Source organism: Macrobrachium nipponense, chromosome 30 (assembly GCF_015104395.2).
Source record: "Macrobrachium nipponense isolate FS-2020 chromosome 30, ASM1510439v2, whole genome shotgun sequence".
Lineage (NCBI taxonomy): Eukaryota > Metazoa > Arthropoda > Malacostraca > Decapoda > Palaemonidae > Macrobrachium > Macrobrachium nipponense.
In genome coordinates this window covers 666,448-694,411 of record NC_087218.1, presented here as the reverse complement: position 1 = coordinate 694,411, position 27,964 = coordinate 666,448, and the positions used below count along the sequence as shown (strand labels likewise).

Sequence of the window (27,964 nt, the reverse complement as noted above, 5' to 3'; positions counted from 1 at the left end):
CCCACCCCACTTTTTTTTTTTTTCTTTTTACATTAGATCAACTTAAATTCACTTAACATTAAGACAGACCAGATTCACTTTTCATTAAGATGAAACGGTATTTTTTCTTTCTTAACAGCCTGAGGGCAGGATGATTTCTTGCAGAATAGTGGCTTCAGTACATTAGCATGAGCCAGCAAATTTCAGTCCTCTGTATTTATATTTGCGAGTCAAGATTTCTCTTTCAGTTACCAATTGCACTGTAAAAGCTAAAGCACCTTTTTAACTGTTTCATTCCCACCCTAATTATGGCTTCTGAAATAAATCCTAATCACCAGAATTTTAAGAGAACGTACTAGTCTTTGATTTAATAGATAGTAATACCAGGCGTTTTGGAATGTGTTCTTAACAAAATTAATGATGGAACTCGTTAAGCAATACCTTTAAAAAAAAAAAAACCCTGTTCATTTGTCTTAAGTTATAATGTATACGCTTCTTCTCGCTGCTCTTGACCAACTTAGTCGCGACGAGAGATGAATAAAAATTACCTACTTTTACAATTCTCAGCTCAGCTGCCAAACGAGTATCTCCACAAATTTATCAATACATTTTTGGGCCAAAAGGGAATACTTAACCAGCCGCTCCGCTGGGATAATGTTTAGTGTCGTGGCATGCCACTCAGATGTCGCGGATTAGCGTCTCGCCCAGGGCGATGAAAAATCACTGGCTCTGTATCATGATCAGATACCGCTGCAGTGTGGGGTCTGCGGTGGGAGGTTGAAAGAAACATTCTATGGAATCTTCAATTTCAAGTCAATGGTCCCTTTGGTGGTCTTGTTCGATGTGCATAGGTTTCATCTACCGAAATAATAATAATAATAATAATAATAATAATAATAATAATAATAATAATAATAATAATGACTGCTGCTTCAGCACTATTAATCTTATAAGAGTCTTCTCTATCTTTCTGATGACGGCTTTCTCGTTGTTGCTTAGACTGGCGAGCAACGCACCAAAGGGCATGGTAAAATTCGGTTGAGTCATTTGATTTATTATTGCTTACAAATTCAATCTCTCTCTCTCTCTCTCTCTCTCTCTCTCTCTCTCTCTCTCTCTCTCTCTAACGCGACGTTTCCTCCTGATCGACAGGCAAAAGGAGATGGACTCGCCACTGGAATTCAGTCCCTCAGCAGTTATCGCTTGATAATGTCCTGTCGATCAGGAGGAAGCGTCGCGTTAGAGAGAGAGAGAGAGAGAGAGAGAGAGAGAGAGAGAGAGAGAGAGAGATAGAATTGTATAAGCAATAATAAATCAAATGACTCAACCGAATTTTACCATGCCCTTTGGTGCGTTGCTCGCCAGTCTAAGCAACGAGAAAGCCGTCATCAGAAAGACAGAGAAGACTCTTTATAAGATTAATAGTGCTGAAGCAGCAGTCATTTTTAACAAAACATGTCTACGAGAGGATCTCCTTCCGAAATAATAACAATAATAATAATAATAATAATAATAATAATAATAGGAGTAACAATGAAATTTAGGCGCCCTTCCACAGGTCCCTCGTGACTACAATGGACAAATGGAAGTTCTGTGGAAAACTAAGCAATACTTTAACTCACTGGTCGTCTTATAAACTCTTCACTTTATATGGTAACGCCCGTAACGGAGACAAGAACAAATTTAAGTGATATCAACATAACAAACAGAAATAGGCTGATATTTACAGCATGCAATCCTCGGTAATATACGCACGCATTAGTGCATATTTGTATGAACGTGTGGATGTATATAATATGTAAGTGTATATATATTTATATATCATTCTCTGCTGGGCTGCTTAATTACTGAAGTTTACTAGAGAGAGAGAGAGAGAGAGAGAGAGAGAGAGAGAGAGAGAGAGAGAGAGAGAGAGAGAGAGAGAGAGACTACAGTATACTGCCCAGTCATATGTTGTCCTTTGTTCGTGTTAAATTTGCAAAAGCGGTCGGCATTCAAATTGCAGATAAAAGAAAAATTTGGTTTCAGTGGACAGGAAAGTTTGCGAACATTAAATGTTAGAATTGGGTCATTCTAAAAGCCATGGAAACAAATGAGACTAACAAAATCAACTGATGGGAAAGGAAGAAAGTTTACATTCCACTTTGTTCCTTCGTAAAGAATGCTGAGTATTTAAATCAGAAAACGGAACCGAATAAACGTTTATGATGAGATATCTTGCATTCGAAAACTTCAACAAAAGTGTAAAATACTTCTGTGAAATTTTCAGTCATTCTACTGTAGCTTGGATGTCAATATATCCTTTATGCATACAAAACCAAGGTAAAAATGGGTGAAAACCTCTAATTCTGTGATAGCAGGTCTTTGCAGAAACAATATTTGATATAATTGACATCTCGTATGCAGTGACTTTGATTTCCATATATGTTGACTCTGGATACGTCGCTCATCAGATGGTATCTGTCCCCATGAAACTGTAAATGCGCCTCCATCTCCCCTCCACCTGTCAAAAAAAAAAAAAAAAAAAAAAAAAAAAAATTAAACAAGGAAAAAATTCTAAGATTTCCTCTCTTTCTCTAAAAATGCGGGAACTTAACAGAATAAAATGAGGGTTTGGGGAGTAAATGATATAAAAGCTAAAACTACAAAATAACAAGAATCAGACTTTGCTTTATTGAAAGTTACTATGTAGTGATAGCTATAGGAAATAATAGTAGATAGGATAGCGTAAAAACAGAGAGAGAGAGACTAATCAAAGTACAGTAAAAATAACGAGAAAGAGAAAGAAAGAGAGAGAATTGAGCTTTGGTGTGTGAGTCAGCATTTGATCAACCTCGTAACCGTATGAAATCATGGTTAGCTTAAGATCCCGACCCAAGGAATGTCATCTGCAGCTGACCCGGACCTATAGTCGGTGTCAGCTGATCCGTCACCCAAATATTGTCTTGAATAAACATTCTGTTATGGCACAACACTGTTGATGATATCGGCTACTGTTTGGTTTAATTTCATCCTATTCGAATGTAAACAAATAAGACTTTGATTCCTACCGAAGCACTTGTTGATATGCAAGACCTGAGATTATATATATATATATATATATATATATATATATATATATATATATATATATATATATATATATATACGTCCTTTTGAATTGCTGCAGATATAAGGGCATGTAAAGACACAAACAAGTATCATTTTGAAATAATGGTAAATGTCTACTACGACGCAACCAGAGAAGGAGGCGCCCTTCGTTGCATATGCCCAAACTATGACCCAGTACCGAACCTTCTCTGAAAAAGTAAAACGCCATAACTTAAAAACTAACCATAGAATCTTCTTGAAAATAATCTCATTATGTCCCCCACACCCATATTACCTGGTATAATTCTTGTTAAGTCTAACCTTACCTAGGGATATGGACCCCCCCCCCCCCACAAAAAAAAGAAACTGGGCTGATGCAATACTACCGGGAAATGATCTAACTTGGCTTTTATCCCAGTATGGCAGGCTCTGCACTCATTTCAAGTAAGTTTTATTATTTTAAGTAGGCAAGTATATAGTACGCAATCATCTAAAAGCAGATTTAAATCAACCTAGCCAATGCCCGCTTAACCATCGTTCAATGAACTTCATTTTCTAACAACACCTACATTAAAGAAGTCGAAATAATCTTTTGTGAATTAGTAAATGTTCTAAGATGATGTCTAACACCATAGGTTCACTTTGGAAAAAAACTTTTAAAATGTAAAAAAGATTTGGAAACGCTTGTAAACATATATATACCTGGTTTCGTGGCGAACAAGACGATGTAGTCAATGAAAACAGTATATTTGTAACTAGCGCCAGGTACCTCTCTGGGCTGCCCAACTCGTCCTCCGATGACCTGCAAGGAAACGAATTATTATTATGAATTACAGAGATAATAATGATATTGAAAAGCGAGAATAATAAAAAGGGTCTTGCATCTCGGACCAGGACATTTAGGCAAGAATGTAATATATATATATATATATATATATATATATATATATATATATATATATATATATATATATATATATATATATATATGCTTTACGCGACAAAATAATCTAAGGGTGGCCAAAATTCCAGTAACGGTACTCAGCCCGATACCACGTTTAAAGTTAAGTAAAGGATGCGAAGTAATATTACACATACTCTTTGTAAATACTCCTAAGAAGTTGAATGTTCTAAGGGTTTCATTAATTATATATTTTCCTAGCAACACAGGGTTTTGGAAGATGTATCAACGTTATTTTGTAACGGCGGTAAGTATACTATACTGCTCATTATTGATCAGCAGACTGCGTTGAATTAATTTGGAAAAAATATAATATTTTTCCCCCATTTTTCAACATTCAACTTTTTTTTTGGGGGGGGAGGGGAAACTCTGTCACGAGAGCATACACAATGTTCTAAGGGTTCCACAATAATAAAAATGTTAAAAGTTCGTGTATAATCTATAAACACTTTGTAAAAGCTTTCGAACCCATAGAAAGGTTCGAAAGATTTTACAAAGCGTTTATGAATCATACACATTTTTATTATTGTGGAACCCTTAGAACATTTTATATGCTCCCGTGACAGTTTCCCCTCCCCCCCCCCCACTACAAAAAAGTTGAACGTTAATAAAATGGGGGAAAAATATTATTTTTATCCAAATTAACTCAACGTAGTCTGCTGATCAATAATGAGCAGTATAGTATACTCATCGCCGTTACAAAATAACGCGGATACACCTTCCAACACCCTGTGTTGCTAGGAAAATATATATATTTCATGAAATTACAAATAAGTTTTTGCAATAATGTACTTTTAAAGAAGAAAATAAGAGACGAAACAAGATACTTTACATCTTAAATTATAGACAAAATAAAAAAATAAATCACATCGGCCTAAAATCGCCTTTTTTTTTTTTCCTTCGCGCCTAAAACACTCAAAGACGGGATTTAAATTCCCGCCAATCAAGATCCCCGTTACAGTGAATCAGAGGAGCGATTTAAATGCCCTGATGGCGTTCATAAGATTCAGGTGTCCGCTGACTCACCCAGAAGAATGGGGGTGAGTTGGCGCGTGTGGTTGGGGTGTGTGGGAATGATTTAAAGTTCATTCGTTCGCCAAGGCAGTTGGGATGACATAAAAACAAACAAAAGATCGTAAGTATCATGAGGATAATGATCCCCAAGAAATAATAGTCCTTAATAACTACCCCCGAAAACCCCTTTTTTTTGGGGGGGGGGGGTGGGGGGTCACTATCTAGGTAAGATCCGGAATGGGGTTTCCCATTTACTCTTGAATGACAAAATCAAAAGCTTTTAAACAACAAAACTCCTGCCAGGCTGACCAACCTTATCCAGACTTAAAACCGAGCAGTTTGGGAAAGCCTGAAGACCTTCGTTCAGAACCTGGATGGCAGAAACGGCGGCTTCACGAAGCCTGCTGTCACTCGGGTCAGCCTCTTCAGTGTGTTGGCAAGAACAATATTTGTCCGGAATCCCGGCGTCCTTGCAGGTTCGGTTGAGGGGAACCTCCTGGAACAAGCTCTGGCCGTATTTTGCTGGGGTCCTGTCGGAAGAATCAAGAGACGGTTACCTAAGATGAAATGTCTTTCTGTATTAACTCTGTTCTGAACAAATTAGTCCAAATTTGATGTCACTATAATACTGACGTTGATATTTAGTTTCCCAATTTATCCAAGAAAAAGCTATTCTATATTTTTTTTGGAGGTAGGCCTTTTTAAATCACCCAGTCTCTCTTTCTGGATTCTTTCTTAGCTCAAAATGCCACATTTCGCAATGAGGAACACCTTGCGCAGTTGGTCAGCATTTGGGCTGTTTACTTCCTAAGTTTTATATTATATACAATAAAGCGCATCTGCAACGAGATACCAACAGCAATATTATGAAACGACTAGAGACGTGTTATTATCCCTATAAGACATTTGGTACTAGATTTCTCACGACACATCGCTATTTTAGGAAAGATAATTTAGATTGTAGATTAAAATAATCATTCCTTTGTTCTGATCGAACAGACCTGGATAAAACTGGTATAGCTTACAATCCATTCATCTTTTTCCCTTTGGTATTCTGCATCACGTCGACTACCCAATAGTCATAAATCGGGGTAAGAAGTATTTTCTTAAACTTTATCAACAGGACTCGGACATTTATTTCTCACTGGCTCTGCATCTGCGTATATGTTTCTTATTTCCTTCCCCAACCCCCATCTTTTCAGAGAAAATCGAATCCAGTACAATTTATCAAAATGTTCTTTACACTTCTTTTGGCGATTGTCATAAACATAATCTGAATATCAGTGAAAAGTACCATACTGGTCGCTGCTCTACTAAGCTGCAGCCCAGATGAGAATGACTATAGTTGCTTATTCCAATGGCACCAGAGGTGACTTCAGAGAAAAGTAAGACAGCGTTCATCATTATATAGCCATCCAAGTAAAAGCTGAATCTCGTGTTAAGATAAACTTCCACAGCCTTTGATGCCGATTTTCAAAACAAATTGTCAGTCAATGAAACGACCTAAACTGAGTAACCATTAGCGGTATGGCGTCACTTCCACGCTTTCTAAATTTACCCTGCGAATCATCCCATTGTCTAGGTTGATTGGAATGTGTCTTCAGGTTCACATCAGGCCTCTTATTCCCTTCAGCACCTTACCACACATAGGGACACCTTACAGCAAGGCCAGATGCTAGTATAAGGCCGGTTTAATCTATATACTTCATACACATACACATTCGTTCACTCAGAATTAAGGCTTCCAATTCTTCTGACACATCAATACCCGTTCTTTCCATGTCCTCCTTTCCCCAGGAATCATCCATCAGACCAAATCCTTTTCTTTTTACATAACCAAAGTGTCTCAAAGCTCAGTTCTCTGTATGGTTACCTTTTCGACAATAAATTCATTATATCACTTTTATCACTTTCTTTCTCGCCATTTTAATCTGTCATACTGAATATATACTAAGCAAGTCAGTTCATGAATGTTTTATTTTTCTTTCACTCGCAAACTAGAGTACCATTTCCAAACGCTTGAAATGATAAAAAAATTATTTCATAAACCAAATTTAAATTCGTTCTCCTACTCCATAATTTTTGCAGAGTCATACTTTCGAGAACCTAAAATACTAAATTACAACTGTAATATTCATTCACCTTTCCCTTAGACGTGCGTAGTCTCGTCGTAAAATGTCTCGAAGCGTTACGTAAATGTCGAATGTCGAGGTCAGACGCTTCTCATTGGTCGCCATATTGTGAAAAGCGTCTGGATACTGATCCTTGAACCAGTCAGGAAGTCTGATCATGACGTAGGGCATCCGCTCTTCCAGCATTCCTGGGTACGTCTTCCTGAAGTCTCCAAACCGCAGGCCGTGGTCGCTGAGGAAGAAGAGCACCGAGTTCTCGAGGTAACCCCCGTCGTGCAGTTGCCTCAAATAGTCGACTGACGGCTCGTCGGCAAGAGCAGCCAAGTCCAGGTAATCGTGGGTTATAGAGGAAGTCCAATACAGGCCAAAATAAGGTACATCTTTCAAGACCTCAGCCATATCCAAAGATAACTTGTGGATAATTTTGATGGCCCATTTGCTACCCTGACACGGAGGGGAGACAGTTAACAAACCACTGTTGCCACAATGGCCTATGAGCTCATCAGAAGCAATGAAGTATGGTCTGGTGTAATAATCCGTCGGCTCTCGGACGAAGCCGAATTTCTTATAAGTAAAGGTTCCAATATTCGGAGCATCTTCGGCGTATATCGTGACGTAGCCATTCTCGGAGAAATTCTTCCAGATGAAAGGGTAGTCGTCAAATTTCATCTCGTACCACCTCGTCGGCTTGTGGAATTCGTCGAGGTCCCCGTGGGTGAGGCCCATGAGCATCGCCACTACGTTTGGGTGGGTGTTGTCAGCAACTTTGTTGAAACCCTGAAGGTCGATGGCGCGAAGCTCATTCTTCAGGTAGTCGAAGGTCTTCGGCATGTGCCTCCGGAGGTTCCCTCTGGAAACGGAGTCCGTTGCCATGATGATGACGTTCAGTTTTTCGGGTCTCTTGCCTGCCGCAGCCACCTCTTCCTTGTGTTAATAGAAACAAGAAGAAAGTACTGTGATTTAAGTGCTACTGTTTAGTTAAGGGAAAACAATAATTAATGTACAAAGGATTATTTGCTACGATATAAAGACTCTTGAATGCCTAAAACCACTCATTCATTTACCTAACTGGTTTCCCCCTAGAACAAACAAATTCCAACCCTTTTCATAATGCAAGGAAACAATACTTTTATTATAGCGGTTTCTCACAAAAAATATTATTGATTATACACTGAGAATAATTTGTCATTTACTTCATCAGATGATAATCGTTTCAAGCCTCTAACCTTAGCTGTTATGAATTTTCAGTTACTGTGCTATTGTTACAAATCTTACTATAATCTTACTATAATAGGCGTTATGTCTGTCCGTCCGTCTGTCATTCGATCACAATCAAACGGCTGGTTCGATGGGCATGAAACTTGGCAGGGTTATGGTGGAGACCCCTAAGATGGTTTATACTGGGATTTCAAGCAACAAAAGGCACCAAAGGCGCCGGAGGGGGCGGGGCACCTTCCCCGAAACGGGATTGGTTAAGCCCGTAGACTTTATAACATTACGAATTTATCATACCTAATTTTCGGTATACGTAGTAAATAATACGACTTTCGATTTTCGGTATATGTACTAAATATGACTTACTACCGAATACTGTGGGGTTAAGACATCAATGGCACCAAAGAGGGTCAGGGTTAGGCAGGATGTGACAGAGTGAGAGTGAGAGGGAGAGGAAGTGAGAGAGGGAGAGTAGAGGGGGTGTTAGGGAGAAGAAAGAGGGTAAGAAACAGAGAAGGTTGAGAGAGAGAGAGAGAGAGAGAGAGAGAGAATTTATTGGTTGCCATTCACAGTTACCCCAGGCAGTGCTGGGTTGGTCAGCTAGTCTTACTTTAATGGGCATTATGTCTGTCCATCCGTCAGTTTGTCATTCAATCACGACCAAACGGCTGGTCCGATGGGCATGAAACTTGGCAGGGTTATAGTGGGGACCCCTAAGATGGTTTATAATGGTGTTTCATCCTACCTCCACCTGTTAAGGTGTAACCCCCGTAAGGTGGTAGAGCATCAGTGACTTGTCATGAGGTGCACTGTAGGCATTAGTTAAGGTTATTTGCAGCTTCCCTTGGGCTCCTAGCTGCAACCCCTTTCGTTCCCTCTACTGTACCCCCGTTCATATTCTTTCTTCCAATTGATTCGTTGTGCAACTGTGACTTTCCCTCCTATTACGCCTTTCAGTCCTTTTACCTGTCAAAATCCGATTGAACGCTGAATGACCTCGTAGATCCCAGTGCTTGGCCATAGGCCTAAATTCCGAATTCTGTCTATCAATCTTTAGGTGTAACCTTTGGCTGCCTTATCAAAAAGAGTTGTTTTCAAACAAACGGACTAACAAAGACACAAAGGAAGTTCAGACAGAGCAAGAAACATCAGAAACTCTTTGGAAGATGTACTAAGTAAAATGATAAAAAAATGATAGACAGAGAAAGAAAACAATAAACGAGATGAGTTCCCTTTATTTCAGCGTTGATTGTCAGAAGAGAAGATGGTGGAAGACCCAGGTCCAGAGACTGGATACAAGAACTCTGGTTCGAATAAGATTCACTACTCGGGATAGTGTAGTTGATTGATAGAACATCTATCTATATTAGACATCTGATAAATGGAACAGAAAAAAGCAGCAAAGCCAAAGAGCAAACGCACCTTAAATTTTTTTCTTTGTTCCTGAGCTTTCCTTGGTTGTATAAAATAGTGGACATCCTTGTAGACCGACCACCAGGACTTGGAGTCGTCACACGTTACCACTATTGCGTCATCATGAATGCGCGTCTTGGCCGAGGTGATGGGAACAGCCTCTTTCAAGCTAATGAAATACGGTACAAAAAAAATCAGCAAAAGATTATTCTATTTCTAACTATCTTCAACTTGTACTAAATCTACTCAAAAATGCATGCCACTCACTATTTACATATAAAAATATAGAATGTTGCCGGTAAAATAAGACCCTTTTCTTGAATCTAAATCTTGGTACATATATTTACGAAGATTACTGTCCTTATCATCAGAGGGAGTGAAAGTAATTCAGCATTTCTACGCGAACATTGTAAATTAAGTTTCTGCTTGATCTTACAAGCACCTGACTAATCTGGTTTATTGCAGTTATGTTGCCTATCATCTGATTAGTAGCATGTGTTCATGCTGGGTGTTGGTTAAGGTTTTCCATCAGTCATAGGGATAACTAGGAATTACCTGGTGAGCTCACTTTCCCTAAGCACATGGCTGGCATTTATCTTATTTCAAGTGTTAGAAGATCAATATTGAGCCATTGTGGGGCACTAAAATCATCTGAAGAGGGAGGACCAGGATAGACATGAGAAAAGGTTGCAGAATTCCTGGATGAAGAGGGAACTGTGTCAGGTCTTGGTTAAACAAACTGTCATTGGTGGTGTTGGAACTGAATGGTTTTTGTAACTAAGTGCATCAACAGAGAGGAGGCAATAACACGCTGCTCTTGCCCTGTTGGAGTAGGACTGTGTAACAGCTGATGCTCAGGAAATGTCACCTGCAAGGATTCACCCTGGACTGAGCAGTTAGATGATGAATGTTATGATGATGTGGCTTATCCAGGATGCGCGTGGCAGTGTGTTTACATAATAAGAAACACAGTCATGGTCACCAACACTAAGAAAGGACATAAATGGATTAGAAGGGGTACAAACAAGAGTCACAAAGTTAATTCCATCCATCAGGCAAATAGGTTATTAAAGACAACTAGAGAGCCTGAACATGTGTGGCTTAGAAATATTGCGAGGACAACTAATAGAAACATTCAAAATACTTAAAGGCATAACAAAAGTAGACAGTAACCTATTTACGTTAAACGAATACCAGACAAGAAATAATGGATGGAAACTAGAGCTGAAGAGATACAACACATCTCATTGTGGGAACGTCACATACAAGATATGTGACACATGGAATAAACTGCCACTAGAAGTTGTAAACAGCAACAATGAGGAAGAGTTTGAAAGAAAACTAGACAAAATCATTAGGACACTGTGATTGAACAGCAAAACATGCTCCTAGAGGTAGGTGAGCATACAATGTCTCCTAGGATTGACTAACAAGTCCTTGAGACATCCTAATCCTTTTAACTCTTTGAAACGTGTTTTTCTGGGACCATCCCTGTTTTGGGAAAGCAGCTTTCTATGAAGAAAAAAAAAATTGTAAACAAAATATACATCTGGTTACTCCACAGACCGACATTCAACAAATTTACACACAAAACTTACACATATTTATTGTCGCAGTTTATGTCATATCTATCGGGCTTTTGTTCCACCCTCTGAATGGACTGATAATAGCAGCTCACAGTCGCTTTTGATGACCCATACAAAGGCAGCCTCTCTTCGTAGAAGAGGAGATTTGTCCCTGAAACCTCAGTCAAGGGATCTTTTGTTGAACAAACTAGCTGCAAAAAGCATGCATTGCATAAATTGGGCATACATCATTCAACCTGTGAAACAATATATAAAAAAAACACAATAGGTGTCAGTAGTGCACTAAGCCTTCTGATACATTTGCATAAGGTTTTTGAAAGAGTAAATTGAGAGATATGTATTGCTTTACAATTTTTTTTAACTACAATCATTCACTAAATGCAACCTCTTCCCTAACATAAAATTTTCTAAACTTATTATTTCTATTTAAAGAAGAATCAGTGGAAAAGACCATTGAATGATTAAAAAAAAAAAACTTTTAATCAGACTCGAAGTCATGCAAGAGGTATTGAGGGCTTGTACTTGGGAACAAGATGGCGCTGGGTGTCATGGGTATGAATTAAGGAAGCCTTCAGAGACAGGAAAAAAATGGATATTGACTGCACTGGGCTAGGGAAGTCGCAGAAAGTTTTTATTACGAAACTCATACATATGAGTTGACGAGATGCTCACGAGGATCTTGAGTAGACTTGAGCCACAAAATGAAGAACTATATATATACTCACCTCCTTGGGCTCTGTCACCCTCTCACGAAACTGCACTATACTGGGGTGGTTAGGATCGAAGTCTGGGATGACACAGGTGGGCGTATCGATGAGTGGAGGGGAACCTGAGATCAGGATAAACATCTTCAAATAGGAAGCACAATTTCATGGCACCGCAGCGTGGAATAATATTTGGTCAATAGTACCAAAGAATTGACGAAGTTACGCATTCGTTTCATTTTGTCCTTACACATTAAACCCTCTTCTCTGTTTTGCATGTTTCTAATTTGCCATTTCTGACACAACTTGGCTTTTTTTAAAATCTTGTTTTAACAGGAAGACTATTTTCAGGAATGCTTTATAAAATATTGCTGCCTTCAGATTCTTTACTCCACCATGTTCAGTCTTATGAACAAAACTTCAAGTTTCTTTACAAGAATCCTCTACCACAGTTAAAAAAAATGTTATGGAGTTCTGTGGATAAAACATGGTTACCATATATGATAGATATAGATTTTTCTGCACAATAACTATGGCAAATAGTTGTTGCTTCATTCATCCTGTCACAGCTGTCAGGCTGAAAGTTTATGGTTTGTCAAAGGCATTTCCTTATACCATTTACAACAGCAAGTTACTGACGCTTTGGTTATGCCTTTTGCAATTCTTTGTTCATACAACATCTCACACGATCATAAGTAGAGTAGATAAGGAATGAAATCAATAGCAACATAAGTTTAAGCAAGACACAGGCTAGTAGTCTTAGTGCTGGCAGATGACAGCATAATCTATTGCTTCAAGAACAAATTGAAATCCAAATTAAAATCTTGAGTAAGTAATATTTGTAAATGCAAAATGTACAAATGATTTATTGCAAACACCAACGGACGCCTGTGGTAGCAAATTCCATGTAATGGGTCGACTAAACTGCTGTTGTTCGGTCTCTGCTGAGTGGCACTTGGCAATATGTTAACAATGTTTGCCAGTGTCCTGCATCTACAAAGTTTACTAATAAAGAGTCTCTCATCGACCAGCAATGGAATTAGTCTACCCAGTGTCAAGGCTGCTGACAAATTATCACCAACTTCTAAAGGGTGCTAAACGTACCTGAATTAATTATATCTCTCTCTCATATGGGTATATTTGAGATAGAAGCATTCGAATTCTCCTGTCATTTCTGCTAAACGACACTCATACCAGACACCGAAAATGTTCTCAATTTCCACTCCAGAACATTATTCTAAAAGCCATGACGAGTAAATATCTTTCTAAATATTCTTAATACTTCGACTGTATTTACTCCAGCAACCTACCAGCCACTTCACATTGCATCAAGTAAGGCCAATTTTTTTTTTTTTTTTTTTTTTTTTGAATACGGGAGATACCAATCAGGTACGAGTTTCTACTGTATTCAATGAAAGAAAACTTTACTGACTTCATATCATCGAGTGACAATGAAGGACTAAAGTATTTTTGATTGCTGATGTGTGGAAAAATGGAGCTGTTCTTTGCGATTAGTAGGGCACCCTACTAAAAATCAAATTTGTGGAAAACCAGACTTAGAGTCTGATTAATTGCACTCTCCACAAAAATAATAATAATAGTAATAATGCCTTTATTCCACAATTTTACATTGTGCAATCTTACAATGTGTATTGGATTAAAATATACATAAAACATACATAAAAGACCTTGTGGGGAGAGAGAATCGGAGCCTCCAGGTTTTTTCTAATTAGAAACACTACTAACAACTCTCTGCTGATCTTTTGATTTGATTTATATATAATTTTGGCATGATGCCAAGCACTGGGGCAACAAAGGCCATTCAGCGCTGAAATGGAAATTGACAGTAAAAGGTTTGAAAGGTGTAACAGGAGGAAAACCTCAAAGCAGTTGCACTATGAAACAATAAATCGTTTAGGGGAGAGGGTTGATAGTCAAGTGGAAAAAAGAGGGAGCGAAGGGACGCTGCAAAGGAACCTTAAGTAAATGCTACATTGCACCGAATGAGGTGCCACCCTGACAGCACTAAAAACCCCCCCCCCCCCCACCCCAACCCCTACGGGTGTCTCTGCTGATCGTTGCAGGACGTAATTGCTGTTCAGGGGATCGAACACTAATTTCACCGCCTTTTTAGCTTCGTAGTGTATAAATCAAGGTTCTTTTGGTTAAACACATTGAAGCAGCTTTAGACTACACGTCTGTTTCTCAAAGGACATCTCGCATAGATAGAACCGTTAAGGTGTCAGTGTTTACATTTTCGTACACGAACTTTTCAGCGGCTCTCGTGATCACTGGAGAATACATCCCAATGCAGTTGTTGCAATTATCGCAATCCGTTCGCATTACAGATTTCAAGAAAAATACGTTTTTATTTCCATTCCTGCACTTATTAAAATGTCACTCAATCTCAAATCCATGATGAGCAAATATTATCTGCTATAGTTTTATCAATTTCAAGAATGAGATTTACCATATTTACCTTGACATCCATAATTGCAGTGATATTCGCTACTTCTGTATCCATGGCTTATTATATATGGAGCAAGAAAGAAGACCACCCACAAAAGCCACAAGAGAGACACGTAGTACAGCTTCTTATATTCTGAAAATGAATGAATAAATAAATAAATAAATTATAAATCCGTCATGTGAGAGTAATGTAACACATGATTATTATCAGTATCGTTATTGCAGAAGCCAAACGAATTCTTTATTTTATATATATATAGATATATATATATATATATATATATATATATATATATATATATATATATATAGATATATATATGTGTGTGTGTGTGTGTGTGTGTGTGTGTGTGTGTGTGTGTGTTATAAGGGGAGAAACTCCTCTCTCTCTCTCTCTCTCTCTCTCTCTCTCTCTCTCTCTCTCTCTCTCTTTCAGCCTCACCGCAACTCACAAACCATAATTACCTAGGTTGTTAAATCAGATCCATAATCATAAAAAAAACTTTACTTGTAAAGAACGAAATGATTGACTGAATAAGTCAAATAATGAAACTTTAACTTCTAAATATAACCCAATGAGAACTCCAAATCATGCAACAATATAAAAGGGTTTAACACATAACAGGAAACCAAAATAACCCCGGGGATCGAACAAAACCTGTCCACGCCTTTCACTCTAATAACTAACCAAGAGTCGAGTAAAGTCATTAGTATCTCCCCTACAATCAACACCACTCCGTTGTGTGGATTACTAGTTCCATCTGATAAAAAAAAGGGATCCCACATAAATAAATGGTAAATAAATCAAAAGCATAATAACAAATTTCCATGGGATAAAACATGTTATCTCTGAAACAAATGTTTAAATGTATATATACTCGGGCACAAATGTAAGTATGCTTACCCATTTCAGCCGTAGACACAAACACTTATGAAATAAAAGCAGGGCATGCTTGATTCGGTCTCGAAGTAGTGTCCGGAGTTATCTTTTCTCTCCCATCATACAGGGGAACACGCCCCCACGTACTCACGTACAAACTTTCCTCAAAAGACACTCTCCTTGAGATGACGTCACTGACACGTAACAAGTCCATTACACCGGAGGAGTTCGTGACGTCATTCGTGTACGGATAGCAAATAGCCCCACCCGTGAAATCTAATTAAAAACCCGATTCGGAAGTGTACCTACTTCCGCCCCTGAACAAGCACACGCGACCTATAATGCCCTTGGGCGCGGCTTGAGACAGCAGCAATCTTCAACATCGCCCCATCCAAAAAGTGATGCGTCCACATTTCAGGACGCCGCTCTGTCTCCGTGGGTGTCAATGATGACAATTACAAAAAATGTTTGAGGTGACCTTAAGCAGTAGATCTCGATTACGGAGATATTCTCATTCCGTCCTACGTCACCGTTTTGAAGTGTAACGTCAACAGATACAATATTCCGCCACACTCGCTGTCTGATCATTTTCATAGGACAGCAAAATGGGCTATGCATATGTAAGCTAATGAATTACATTCACAACGGTGTTCATATTATATTCGCAATACTGTTTCATATATATTATATATATATATATATATATATATATATATATATATATATATATATATATATATATGTGTGTGTGTGTGTGTGTGTATGTTTGTGTCACTAAACAGCGTGTGACAATATATGCAGCCAAGGCCACAGAAACAATAAAAGAAAGTACCAAGTGCTTTCGCGTTATTTTCAAAACATGTTCGGGGTACATACTAAAAAACACCGAGAGAATCTAACAAAGTAAACAAAATAACGGTAACAAGTTGAAATCAGTACAGCAGGTACAGAACAGAACTATGTCACTCCTATGAAATGTCACTCCTATGAAATGTCACTCCTTTGTTATGCCACTCCTATGAAGTCTCACTCCTATGAAATGTCACTCCTTTGTTATGCCACTCCTACGAAATGTCATTCCTATGAAATGTCACTCCTTTGTTATGTCACTCCTATGAAATGTCACTCCTACGAATTGTCACTCCTTTGTTATGCCACTCCTATGAAATGTCACTCCTCTGAAATGTCATTCCTATGACACGTCACTCCTATGGCATAGTCATTCCTTCGATGCAGGTCTGACTGGGTCATTAGTAATTTTATCTCCCTTACCGAACAATATGTTTCATCGATTTATGTAATATTAGAAAATGTACAAAGCCAAGAATTGCCTTCCTAACATACTACTTCAACTTCTATTTACGATGAACGGAAGGAAGCACAGAACCAAACAAGCAACCATGGTAAATATTGCCCTACCAACGAAAGCACTATTAATCTTCACTCCTAAAGGCATGCAAACAGAACGATGAAGAATAGTTCACTTAAAAAAAAAGGAGAGAAACCCATTTGTAACGTCTGACACTCCACTATTATACCTACTTGCACTCGCTATGGGCCAAATTGTACTAAATTTACATACCGTCAAGAGTGAACGACTTGCGGTAAACATCGTGAATTATCTTCGATGGGTGACTGACGATTAATTTTCTTTATTTTTATTTTACATATATCGAGATATACTGGACTTCCGGTTAGAAAAACTGAGACTGCAGCCACCTTATCAACGAACAAGACTCGAGGTAATGTTTTTTCATTCACGGTTCAAAAGAATGTTACCCCCAGATAACTGATTTACATCAGTGCACCTCGCAATTGATCTCCTGGACAGTTGCAGCATGACCCACATAGGCACTCTGAATGGTAACAAGGAGACGTCTGATGCAATGAAAGATCAAAATTGGAGGCTAGGGTCAAATGCATTCTTATGGAATGGAATGGAATATGAAATTTATGCTTGAAGCCAAGCACTGGGATCTAGATGGATTATTCAGCGTTATAATGAATTTGATTTGAGGCGAAATGGTGATGAATTTATAAATTAAAAGAATAAAATAAAGGTGATTTTAATATTATGGTAAAAACTGATATCCCCCATAAAATTTATGATTTTGCCTTTCGAGCGTGCAAACAAGAACAAAAATTTATACATACATACCATACACATACGTACATATGCATATAAGCATGATTATAAAAACGACTTCAAGTGTCTATACTACACTTGGCAATGTACCAAGAGGTCAAATATTAAATTTCAATAAAAAGGTTAATGTTTTTGAAGAATCCAACAATATTATTAACCGCTACATCAAGTCCGTTCTCATGCACAAATGACATGCCTATGGTGTCCTACTGCAAATCAACATCATCAAAAACAAAGTTAGTGCTTTTGTTGACCTATTTGCATACAAAACCTACCCCAGTGGAAAATAACAAACCTGAGATCATAGATTTTCATCATCTAACAAGGGGGGGGGGGGGGGATCAGTATGTTCGACCGGATGTGTGATTTTTATGCATGTGGCCACAAGATGAAAAGATGGATTATGCGTGTATCTTCTATGGAATGGGGAATGCTGGTGTAATCAACTCATGGACAATAAGCTGAAATTCACCAGAGGGCAGGTGGTATTACAATGACCAGTTGCAAATATATATACACGCACACACACACACACACTACATATATATATATATATATATATATATATATATATATATATATATATATATATATTATATATATATTGCTACTTTCAAAATGCATATATCCCCTCTTTGACCGTATAAAATGTTAGAATTGAATTTTGCAACATTTTTTTCAGATTCCTAGATAGCTTAGAGACAGGATGTTTTAAATGTGCGTTCAGATTTCGCATTACATATTATAAAAAGAATATATAACGTAGAATGTAGAAAGAGAGAGATTTTCTTTGTCCATTCGAAACTAGGATTGTTTCCCTATTATGTCAGCGCCTTGAGATGAGAGGAACCCCGAGATCTCCGTTTGCTTTCCTAATCTGTCAACACGTTTGATTAGAGACCTCGAGTCTTCATTGTGTTTTGGGATTCTGTCATCACGTATAATAAGGGACTTCTGCTTCGATTGATCGAGTCGAGTACGTGTCTTTTTTGAACAGACTGGTCTCGTACGCGTATGTCTTTGCCGAGTGCCACGTGCACGTTTCACATTTTGTATGTAAAGTTGCGTAAGATTTCGAAGCTTCTAGAAGGAATTGTGTTCCAAAACGTTTTGTGTCATCTCTGCTGCCCAACTCTTGTGCGAAATGAAAGATTTCATTCGGGCTTAGATACTCAAAGCGATCACATCTCTCTCTCTCTCTCTCTCTCTCTCTCCATCGCATAGCACTTTTGATTTTAAAGTAATGTAACGATTTTGTACTTATTGAATGGTCACTCGTAACTTGTAAATTTCAAAGGGTTGATTACAGTTTAGTTGCCCGGGCCGCGTAACACCATTTTGCCCGGTCTTTAATCACTCCGCCAAGGTAAGTAGTTCTCGCAGACGACCCAAACCGAACCCACGGAACCGACGCGGCCCGAAAACCGAACATGCAACAACATGAAAGCCAAAACAAACGGGAGCTAACCTGTTGGTATTAGTCCGCCGATTCCCTTCGATATTTTTACCCTTGCCCAACTAATCTTTAGGAGCTCCACTTTATTTTACATTATTCAATATTTTTACCCCTGCCCAACTAATCTGTAGGAGCTCCACTTTTTTTTTTTTTTTACATTATTCAATATTTTTACCCTTGCCCAACTAATCTGTAGGAACTCCAAATTTTTTTTTACATTATTCGATATTTTTACCCTCGCCCACATAATCTGTAGGAGATACATTTTTTTTTTTTTTTTACATTCTAATCTGTAATAGCTCCACTTTTTTTTTTTTTCTTTTTTTTTTTTTTTTACATTTTATTCGATATTTTTAACCCTTGCCCAACTAATTTGTAGGAACTCCAATTTTTTTTACATTATTCGATATTTTTACCCTTGCCCACATAATCTGTAGGAGATACATTTTTTTTTACATTCTTCGATATTTCTTTCCTTGCCCAACTAATCTGTAGGACCTCCATTTTTTTACATTCTTCGATATTTATTTTCCTTCTACTTGGCCCAAAATCCATCCGCCAAGATAACTAGTACCTGGAACGGACCTTGCCTGACCCTGCCCGACCCTTCGCCCTCAGTCTGTTCCTGCTTCTCAGCTTGTACAGTGCTACGATCATAAGTACCATGTCTTCTTCTGCCGATAATTTTTCGTGTCCCGCACACGTGGATTTCGCTGCCGCCGTTCCCGTCACTCTGGAAGACATCTACATTTTGTGTCGCGATGAACGATCCCTCATTATTTATTTAATGAAAACAGGCCTACTGGGGGATTTTAGTGGCTTGTGTAAGGCCTGTAATGAAGGCACCGTCGGACTTTTGAAAAAAGGGGAAAGTTTTCAATGGCAGTGCAACGCAAGGCACTGCCGCAAATACACATCAATTCGCCACGGGTCTTTCTTCTCGGGGTCCCATCTCTCCCTGAAGAGCATACTAGTGCTTATACACGGGTGGGTTCACGAGGCTTCCCAGAAATATATGCAACTTAATTTGAGGATCGGGTCGCCCAACACTCTCGTGGATTGTTTTAATTTCTGCCGGGACGTTTGTGTTGATATTCTGGTGATGGACAATCGGAAAATTGGCAGACCTGGTCACGTGGTCGAGATTGACGAGTCCAAGTTTGGTAGAAGGAAATTTAACAAAGGCAGACATGTCGATGGTTGTTTGGTTCTCGGCGGGATTGACCGCCAAACAAAAGAAACATTTTTTCAGGTTGTACCAGACCGAACTACAGAAACACTTCTTCCTATTTTAATTGATAACATACACCCTGAGTCAATTGTCATTTCGGATTGTTGGAAATCATATCACAATTTAAGTCAACATTTCAAATCACACCCTAACATTAATCACACATTGTATTTTGTAGATCCACACGAGAAAAACATACACACAAACACGATAGAATCTACTTGGCGGGTTTTGAAACTAAATGTCTTACCTAGAAGTGGTACTGTTAAAAACTTGTATAATTCATATTTCTCTATGTATTGTGTTAAAAAACGTTATCTAACTGAAGTTGATTGTCCATTTAAAGCATTTTTAGATTTAATTAAACGTGTATATCATTTAAATAAAGTAGTTTCAACACCCGCCAAATTGAGGTCCAATGTCGCTGAAAACAAACAATCACGAGACGTCGCTAGACCCTGCTGTTCACCCCGCTGTACAACAAACGGATTCTTCATACACCACCTGCACTCGTGCCTCGTCCACAAATTCCGGTTGTTCAGTCATCTCGGAAAACAACCGTCCTGCCAAGAAAGAAAAAAAAAATCTTCTACCCAGAAGATTTGAACGACTCCGATTTTCTTTATTAAGTTCTATATTTCTGGGGGGGGGGGGGGACCGGCCAATCATTTGACGACTCGCAACATCTCCAAGGTAAGCTTATCAATGTAAATGCACGTTATGTTCATTATTTTGCCATAATAAAGCACGCCATTGTATTTCCTGCTAAGCTGAAGTCAGGGCCGCTCAACACATCCGAACATTCACGTTCGCTAGCAGTCCACGTGTTCGAACAAACAACGTGGCCTTGACTTTAACCAATGTATTCTCGGAAGTATTCACTTTGTTTAGTTATCAGTAAGGACATACGGGTGCCAGCCATCCGTAAGGACAAGTTTTATTGGTTAGGTATTAATAACTGTTAACTTACTACACAGGGGGGTCCAGGCCCCCTGGCCAGGTAAGGACATGCAGACTAAGTTTGGTTAGGTTGGTTCCTTTGGTTAGGTAGCAATCACTGTTAATATACTATACTGGGGCCAGGTAAGGACGTGGAGACTAACTTTGGTTAGGTTGGTTCCTTTGGTTAGGTAGCAATCACTGTTAATATACTATACTGGGGGTCCAGGGGGGCGAAGCCCCCTGGCCAGGTAAGGGCATGCGGCCTAAGTTTGGTTAGGTTGGTTCGTTTGGTTATGATCACTTCAGTTGGCCAGTACCGCATTTGATGCATGAACGTTCTATTAGGCTAATAGCCCATATGTTCGGTCTACGAATGTTGAGTAGGGGGAAAGTTTGGTTAGCCTAACACAACGGGGAACGGGAGTTCCTATAGTTTAGTTGGAACGGGAGCTCCTACAGTTTAGTTGGAACGAGAGCTCCTACAATTTAGTTGGCTACTGGTTTCGTCTGCTAGGGTTTCGTGGTTTTTTGTGTTCATTGTCGTCGTTTGGTTAGCCTAACACAATGGGGAACAGGAGCTCCTACATTTTAGTTGGTACGGGAGCTCCTACACTTTAGCTGGCCACGGTTTCGTCTGCTAGGGTTTCGTGGTTTTTCGTGTTCATTGTCGTCGTCTGTGTCTTCCCCCACCCTAAAACCTCGGTTCCAAAAGATCCCCCATACCGTTTTCATTAACTTTTAACAAATACTCCTGTGTTCTCCCCCCACACACAAAAACCCCGCTTCCCAACAGGGTCCCCATTACCGTTTTTTTAGGTTTTTGGGTTTTCTGACAATACACGTTTTCAAAACTTGCGCCAAAACAAACCGTCCGCCATCTTGTTTGTATTGCTCCGCCGATTCCCTAGCAGACGAAACCCGTGGGCAACTAAACTGTAAGCGCTCCATTTCAAATTTGATATTTCTAAGAGTTTATTTAGTGTTATTTAGTGTTTTTTTGTGGAATCTGAACAAACATTGTTGTGTAACGGTGTCTGGTTTTGTAAAAGTGTGAAACAAGCCTGCAGCAAAAAAAGAAAGAAGTTGGTATACCAAGGTAAAGTGTGTTATATTTTTATTAGTTGCAACTAATAACTAATAACTATTGGTTACGATGGTTTAAAGAACTGGTAACTGGTAACTAATAGTTACAATGGTTTGAGTGAAATTATTTACATTTTTACACATTGCAAATTTTTGTGTTTTGTGTTGTTTATTTTTGGTGCATTTATCCATTTTCTTATTGAAGTGTTTATTTTTGTGCATTTATTCATTTTCTTGTTGAAGTGTGTGTTTTTATTCTATATTCTGTGTGATTAATACTTTTGCAGTTTTGGTATTTTCCACATTTTTCTGTATTTTCATTTGCATTCACAATTTAATTGACTTAGTTATTTTCATTGCTTAATCATTGCACATTTAATTAAATTTAACACTTGTGAATTAATTTGCAGTTACTTAGAATTCTTTTCAAGTTTTATTATTGTTTAGCACTTGTGAATTAATTTTAAATTCTCAATTATTGCCTAACACTTTTGAATTTTGATTGAATTAATTTTCTTGAATTTTGTGATAAATTAATTTTGATTTAATTTTACTTAATTAATTCAAGAATTAATTAAACTTTACTTTGTTTTCGAGTAACAGCAATTTTCCCTGATATTGTGAATTTCACTTATAAATTTTGAGTTTAATAATCAATTTTTGTATTTAAAATTTTTATGAGTGTTTATTTTCACACCAGCATATTTATGTTAGGTAGAAACATAGAGTGGTAATTGATCTGTTTTCCTTCAATTAACTTGAAGTGACTTAGAACCAGGGAAGTACTTAGACTTCTGAAATCAAGGAAATACTTAGACTTTTAAAGTTGTTGATGGAGTGATGCCCTTTGATTAATTTAATTACTTACACGATTACCTCACACCTGTTTTGATGAACTTAGTCTGATTTTCTGCAATACTGGTAAGTTGTTAAGGGATCACTGTTGCCTTTAGAGTATTCAGTCGTTTAGTACCTGTGATGAGGGTTCAGGTGTCTGGCTTTTGTGAGGTAACAATTAATGAATGGTAAGTGTAGTAACCAGATACTTGGCACTTCGTCACAATATATGTATATATATATATATATATATATATATATATATATATATATATATATGAGAGAGAGAGAGAGAGTGAGAGAGGAATTGGCAATGGTCTTTAACAGGCCATGGGCAGAAAAAAGGCTCAGGAGTGTCAATATGGCTGTTGCTAAGCCAGTCACAGGACTGGAAACTCAGTCTCTCTCGACAGTTCACATAGGCAGGATGTATGTTCCACTTTTCCTGTGGGGTACGTCTTTCAGGAGAGGTGGAACATACACCCTGCCTATGTGAACAGTCGAGAGAGACCGAGAGTTTCCAACCCTGTGACTGGCTTAGCAACAACCAATCAGGAGCGTCGTAAGGGACTGGCCTAGACGCCAAATGCCCGTTGATGTGAATCTACTATGGTGCTGTTGAACCTGACTCAACTGGAAAGGTCCGTCTGAGTTTTTAGATAGTCCGGTCATGCGAAAAGAATGGAAGTGAAGAGGTAGGTGAATCGATTGTTCATTTCAAGTGCCAGCATAAAGAAAGGGAGGAAAACCTAGAAAGAAAGTCAGAGAAGTGTTAGAGCATAAAGGACTCTATTTCAGGAAGCGAGAAAGTGTACTCAAGGTGATGGTGAATGACATGTTGACGAACTGCTGAATTACAAAGAAAAATCTGTCAATTTTGCACATACCTTTTCTTGTCATTATCCCTTGTTCTCGAAATTCATGGACCTCAGAGCGGAAGACTAGCCTAGGGAATAAGTTGCAGTCAAGTGTACCTGCCAGAAAAGCCACAAGAAACGATAATAAGGTTATAGAAATAGTTCCCTGTTCTAAACAAGTTGCACTGGATGGTCACTTTACTTGGTATAAGTAAAAAGAATACGTATAACACCAAAATTGTCAGATTAAATCTATACATCTATGGTACTGTATTAATAACTGCTGCACTTTCACCTGTAAGAGTACATGGGTATACATGTAAATAAATGTATCTTGCATTTCTGCTTACTCGGGGAGTAAGCTTATAAAATACTTTGCTGTTGTTGTTATTGAAAAAGATGTTTCGCGTTGAGTAAAAGATACAGGGATTTTTGGATAGGGTATTTATGAGTTATTTATTTATTAGAATGAAAATGTAAAAGAATGAATAATGCTTATGTTAAACAAAACAGAAAATCATTTTCTAATAAAATATAGCGTATTTATTTAAATTTTCGTTGGCGAAACAAGGCTCTATTTGATCATAGATTTTAGCATGTTTTAATTCACTTTAAAAGTTAGGAATATAATGTATGAGGGGAAAATCTTGCACGCGTCCCGAGTAAGCTACAGGTCGGATCGCGCCTTGTTTACGTTTTAAGCACTAAACTGGGAAACTTGCATTCACCAACAGTATAATGAAGCAAATTATCTATTATATACATTCTGCTATTTCAAGTTTGGCATATACAAACACATAGCATTTAAGTGCGCTTTCCATTTAGACAAAACCGTGTATGCGTAAAATCAGTAATCCCTTGGCCGCTAATGTGCCTTACGTCAATGAGTCCATATATTACTTCTCTGTTCGAGCTTCTGCTCGAGCCCTTAAACTGGGAAAAGTTTGCCGTTGGTTCAATCAGGCAAGTACTTAGTTTACCTGGCTTATCCACAACTTTCTTCATTGATCAGGTTTATACAGATAAGTTACGACACAGCATTAAGACGCTGAAAAAAACAGACAACAAAATCTGTTAAAGAGTTTGTTTGTTTGTATGGTGTTTTTACGTTGCATGGAACCAGTGGTTATTCAGCAACGGGACCAACGGCTTTACGTGACTTCCGAACCACGTCGAGAGTGAACTTCTATCACCAGAAATACACATATCTCACTCCTCAGTGGAATGGCCGAGAATCGAATTCACGACCACCGAGGTGGGACGCCAACACCATACCACCACGCCACTGAGGCGCTGTTATAGAGTACATTGTGGTTAAAAGATGCACACGAATAAAACTGAGGTCCCATCAAAAGATTCCAGGAAATTAGATACATCTGGAAGACGCCATTTATTATTTAATGAACTTGGACCTTTTCTGGAAAATAGTGAAAAACGACTGAATATTCTTGAAATCATTTGGAACAAAACTTTCAACCTCGACATTTTTTTTTTTCTGTTATCAGGTGAATACGCGTCGTGTAGTTGTTCAGGATGAAAGAATGGGCGTGGTTGCGTGAGAAGTGTGAGTAATATGTATAATAGGAAAAAAAAAGTGCTATAATGGTAAAAAGGTGTGCATAAACATATTCACTTTTGACTTATTCATTAGAATGCGGTGCGTGTTTTTTTTTTTAATAATTTTGTACAATCTTTAACAATTACGGGCGTAACAGAATTCCAGATAAGATAACATATTGCTGTGCTTTTTCCTAAAGCCCAGATTTCAAGCAAAATAGACCTGGACTAAGTTGTTCGTATTGCTGATCTGTCCTATCTTTTACTCGGCCATTTTCTCTGTATTCGTATTTTGTTCGACACCTGTAACCCCGTAGGAAGATAGTTCCGTCAGTGGACCTCATGCGGTGCACTGTAAGCATTACTTAAGGTTCTTTGCAGCGTGCCTTCGGCCCCTAGCTGCAATCACATTCGTTCCTTTTACTGTACCTCCTTTCATATACTATTTCTTCATCTTACTTCCCACCCTCTCCTAACACTTTATTCATATTCCAACTGCTTTGAGGTTTTCCTCCTGTTACACCTTTCAAACCTTTTACTGCCAATTTCCATTTCAGCGCTGAATGACCTCATAGGTCACAGTCCATGGCCTTTGTCCTAAATTTTATATTCAACTCGACACTTGTAACAAGAGTGTCTATTGATTTCTTTCTTACAATGACGTGGAATATGCAACCAACGCCCCTGTCTCTTTCGTTGTCAGGCTTTCCTTGTGCAATCCTTTCCTACGGCTCAAATCAGATTTGGCAATTGAACAGCTGCTTGCAGTGTCGATCTGTAGTCAGATCTGTCACTGCCGATATTTCGTTATAATCAGCTAACTTAACGCCACATGCTGGTATTTTTGCAACCGAAGAAATAACGAACCAGAAGCGAAGTCCGCTGAACGAACCACTCCCGTTCTTGCAACACCGACCACGAGAGAAATATTATGATTTCATTCATATCAGCCTTACATATTTATTTATTCATTGTTTATTACAAGGACCGGGTTATTATAAACAAGTCAGCAAAATTGCTTTCGAGAGATTTGTTTAATCTCTCGATCCACATAAATGAATCAAACCCAAATATAGTTGCAAAGTTTAGTTGCAACTCGATTGAGAACCGCCAACCATTATCTCGTTAGTGAACCGCCACTATCTCGCCTGTATATTTCCTCCCAGACAAGCATCCTGTAAACTGACGAATAATATGAGATTCATCTGTAAACTGACGAATAATGGAATGAAGTTTGCAACTGGAATTTGCAATACGTCGATCTACCATTCGTCTATCGCTTAATTTAAGAACGCATATTATCCACAAGCCAACCTCTTATCTTTGCTGCGACATGGGAGATATACTTGGTACTCTACTTGTTACCTGTTGACGGCTTATCCAGGTCCCGCACCACTTCGAAGCGCTCGCGGTACCTCCATTATTATAATAAAAGAAATATAGTGTATTCATCAGATGTATTAGATTATATTGCAAATTCCACATTCACTGTTTGATATTCTATAATCATAGCATCGTATAACAAAAAATGTTTTAAGTTTCTTTTTATGAATATCAGTGCACCTCATGTATAAGAGAAGACCGACCCCGCCCACCTTCCCTCGGGACGTGAAGGAAGATATTGCTATAGAACTAAGGACATCAGGGAACTCAACAAGAGTTGTACTACCGATTCATCCGAGGATCCTATTTCCACAAAGGGCACAATGACATTTCAACTCCAGCAAGGTGGTCGGTCCCCCCCTCCCCATCCCCCACAACATGATTATCGTGCATTATCTCATCATCATTATCAACATATTCTCGAGTATGGGGTTGCTTATCAGTTGCAAGACCAGCAATGGCTCACTCTGTTGATATTTTTCTTTCGTTTATTTTGATGCATTGCATGAACTGGCTTACATATTTTCCTACATGCAAACTGAAGCACGCGAAGACCCAGCAGCCCCACCTTTCACGCGCGTGCTTGACGTGCGTGTGAATATTGCACTAAAAATACCCGAGCTTTCAAGCAATGAGTATATCAGAACGTAGTACTACAAACAAACGCAAACCACCGTCTGAAATGTACTTGATCGGCGTTTCCGTTACTCGCATTTTTTCCACGGATTTTCAGCTGATTTCGAAACAAAATTCAATACGCGTCCGCTTTCGATCATACCACCATGCTCTGAAAATCACTTACTTGAAGTACGAGGCGATACACACACAGCCTATAGCAGGTGTCTCCATAGAAGGGCGAAATAGCCACGAACGCCCGGTGGCAGCAAAATCCAGCGCTAGACTGACTTGGCTTTGCAGCGGATACTGTTTGTCAGTACCGCTGGGCTTGGGATAACTGATTTTTTTTTTCTATTAGAAAGGTGGTGGTAAAGCGATAAGAGGCGACGTTATTCATGTTATGATAAGCTT

At 38.5% G+C, this 27,964-nt stretch overlaps 1 protein-coding gene across 3 annotated transcripts; it reads right to left on the bottom strand.

Moving 5' to 3' along the window:
• Positions 1–5: 5 nt before the first annotated feature.
• Positions 6–27,874, bottom strand: LOC135202216 (uncharacterized). Of its 3 annotated transcripts, XM_064231473.1 has the most exons (11): positions 27,738–27,874; positions 24,026–24,112; positions 14,574–14,696; positions 12,116–12,219; positions 11,403–11,581; positions 9,814–9,973; positions 7,187–8,100; positions 5,358–5,574; positions 3,772–3,871; positions 2,320–2,482; positions 6–837 (listed from the first exon to the last, which is right to left on the bottom strand). In XM_064231473.1, the coding sequence occupies exons 2-10, from the start codon at positions 24,036–24,038 to the stop codon at positions 2,322–2,324; spliced, it is 1,971 nt and encodes a 656-aa protein (XP_064087543.1). In that variant the 5' UTR covers positions 24,039–24,112; positions 27,738–27,874; the 3' UTR covers positions 6–837; positions 2,320–2,321. The 3 variants fall into 3 exon arrangements, with proteins under 3 accessions (XP_064087543.1, XP_064087542.1, XP_064087544.1); XM_064231472.1 differs by lacking the exon at positions 6–837 and having other exon boundaries at positions 1,839–2,482; XM_064231474.1 differs by lacking the exons at positions 6–837; positions 24,026–24,112 and having other exon boundaries at positions 1,839–2,482; positions 27,738–27,754.
• Between the last annotated feature and the right edge of the window lie 90 nt (positions 27,875–27,964).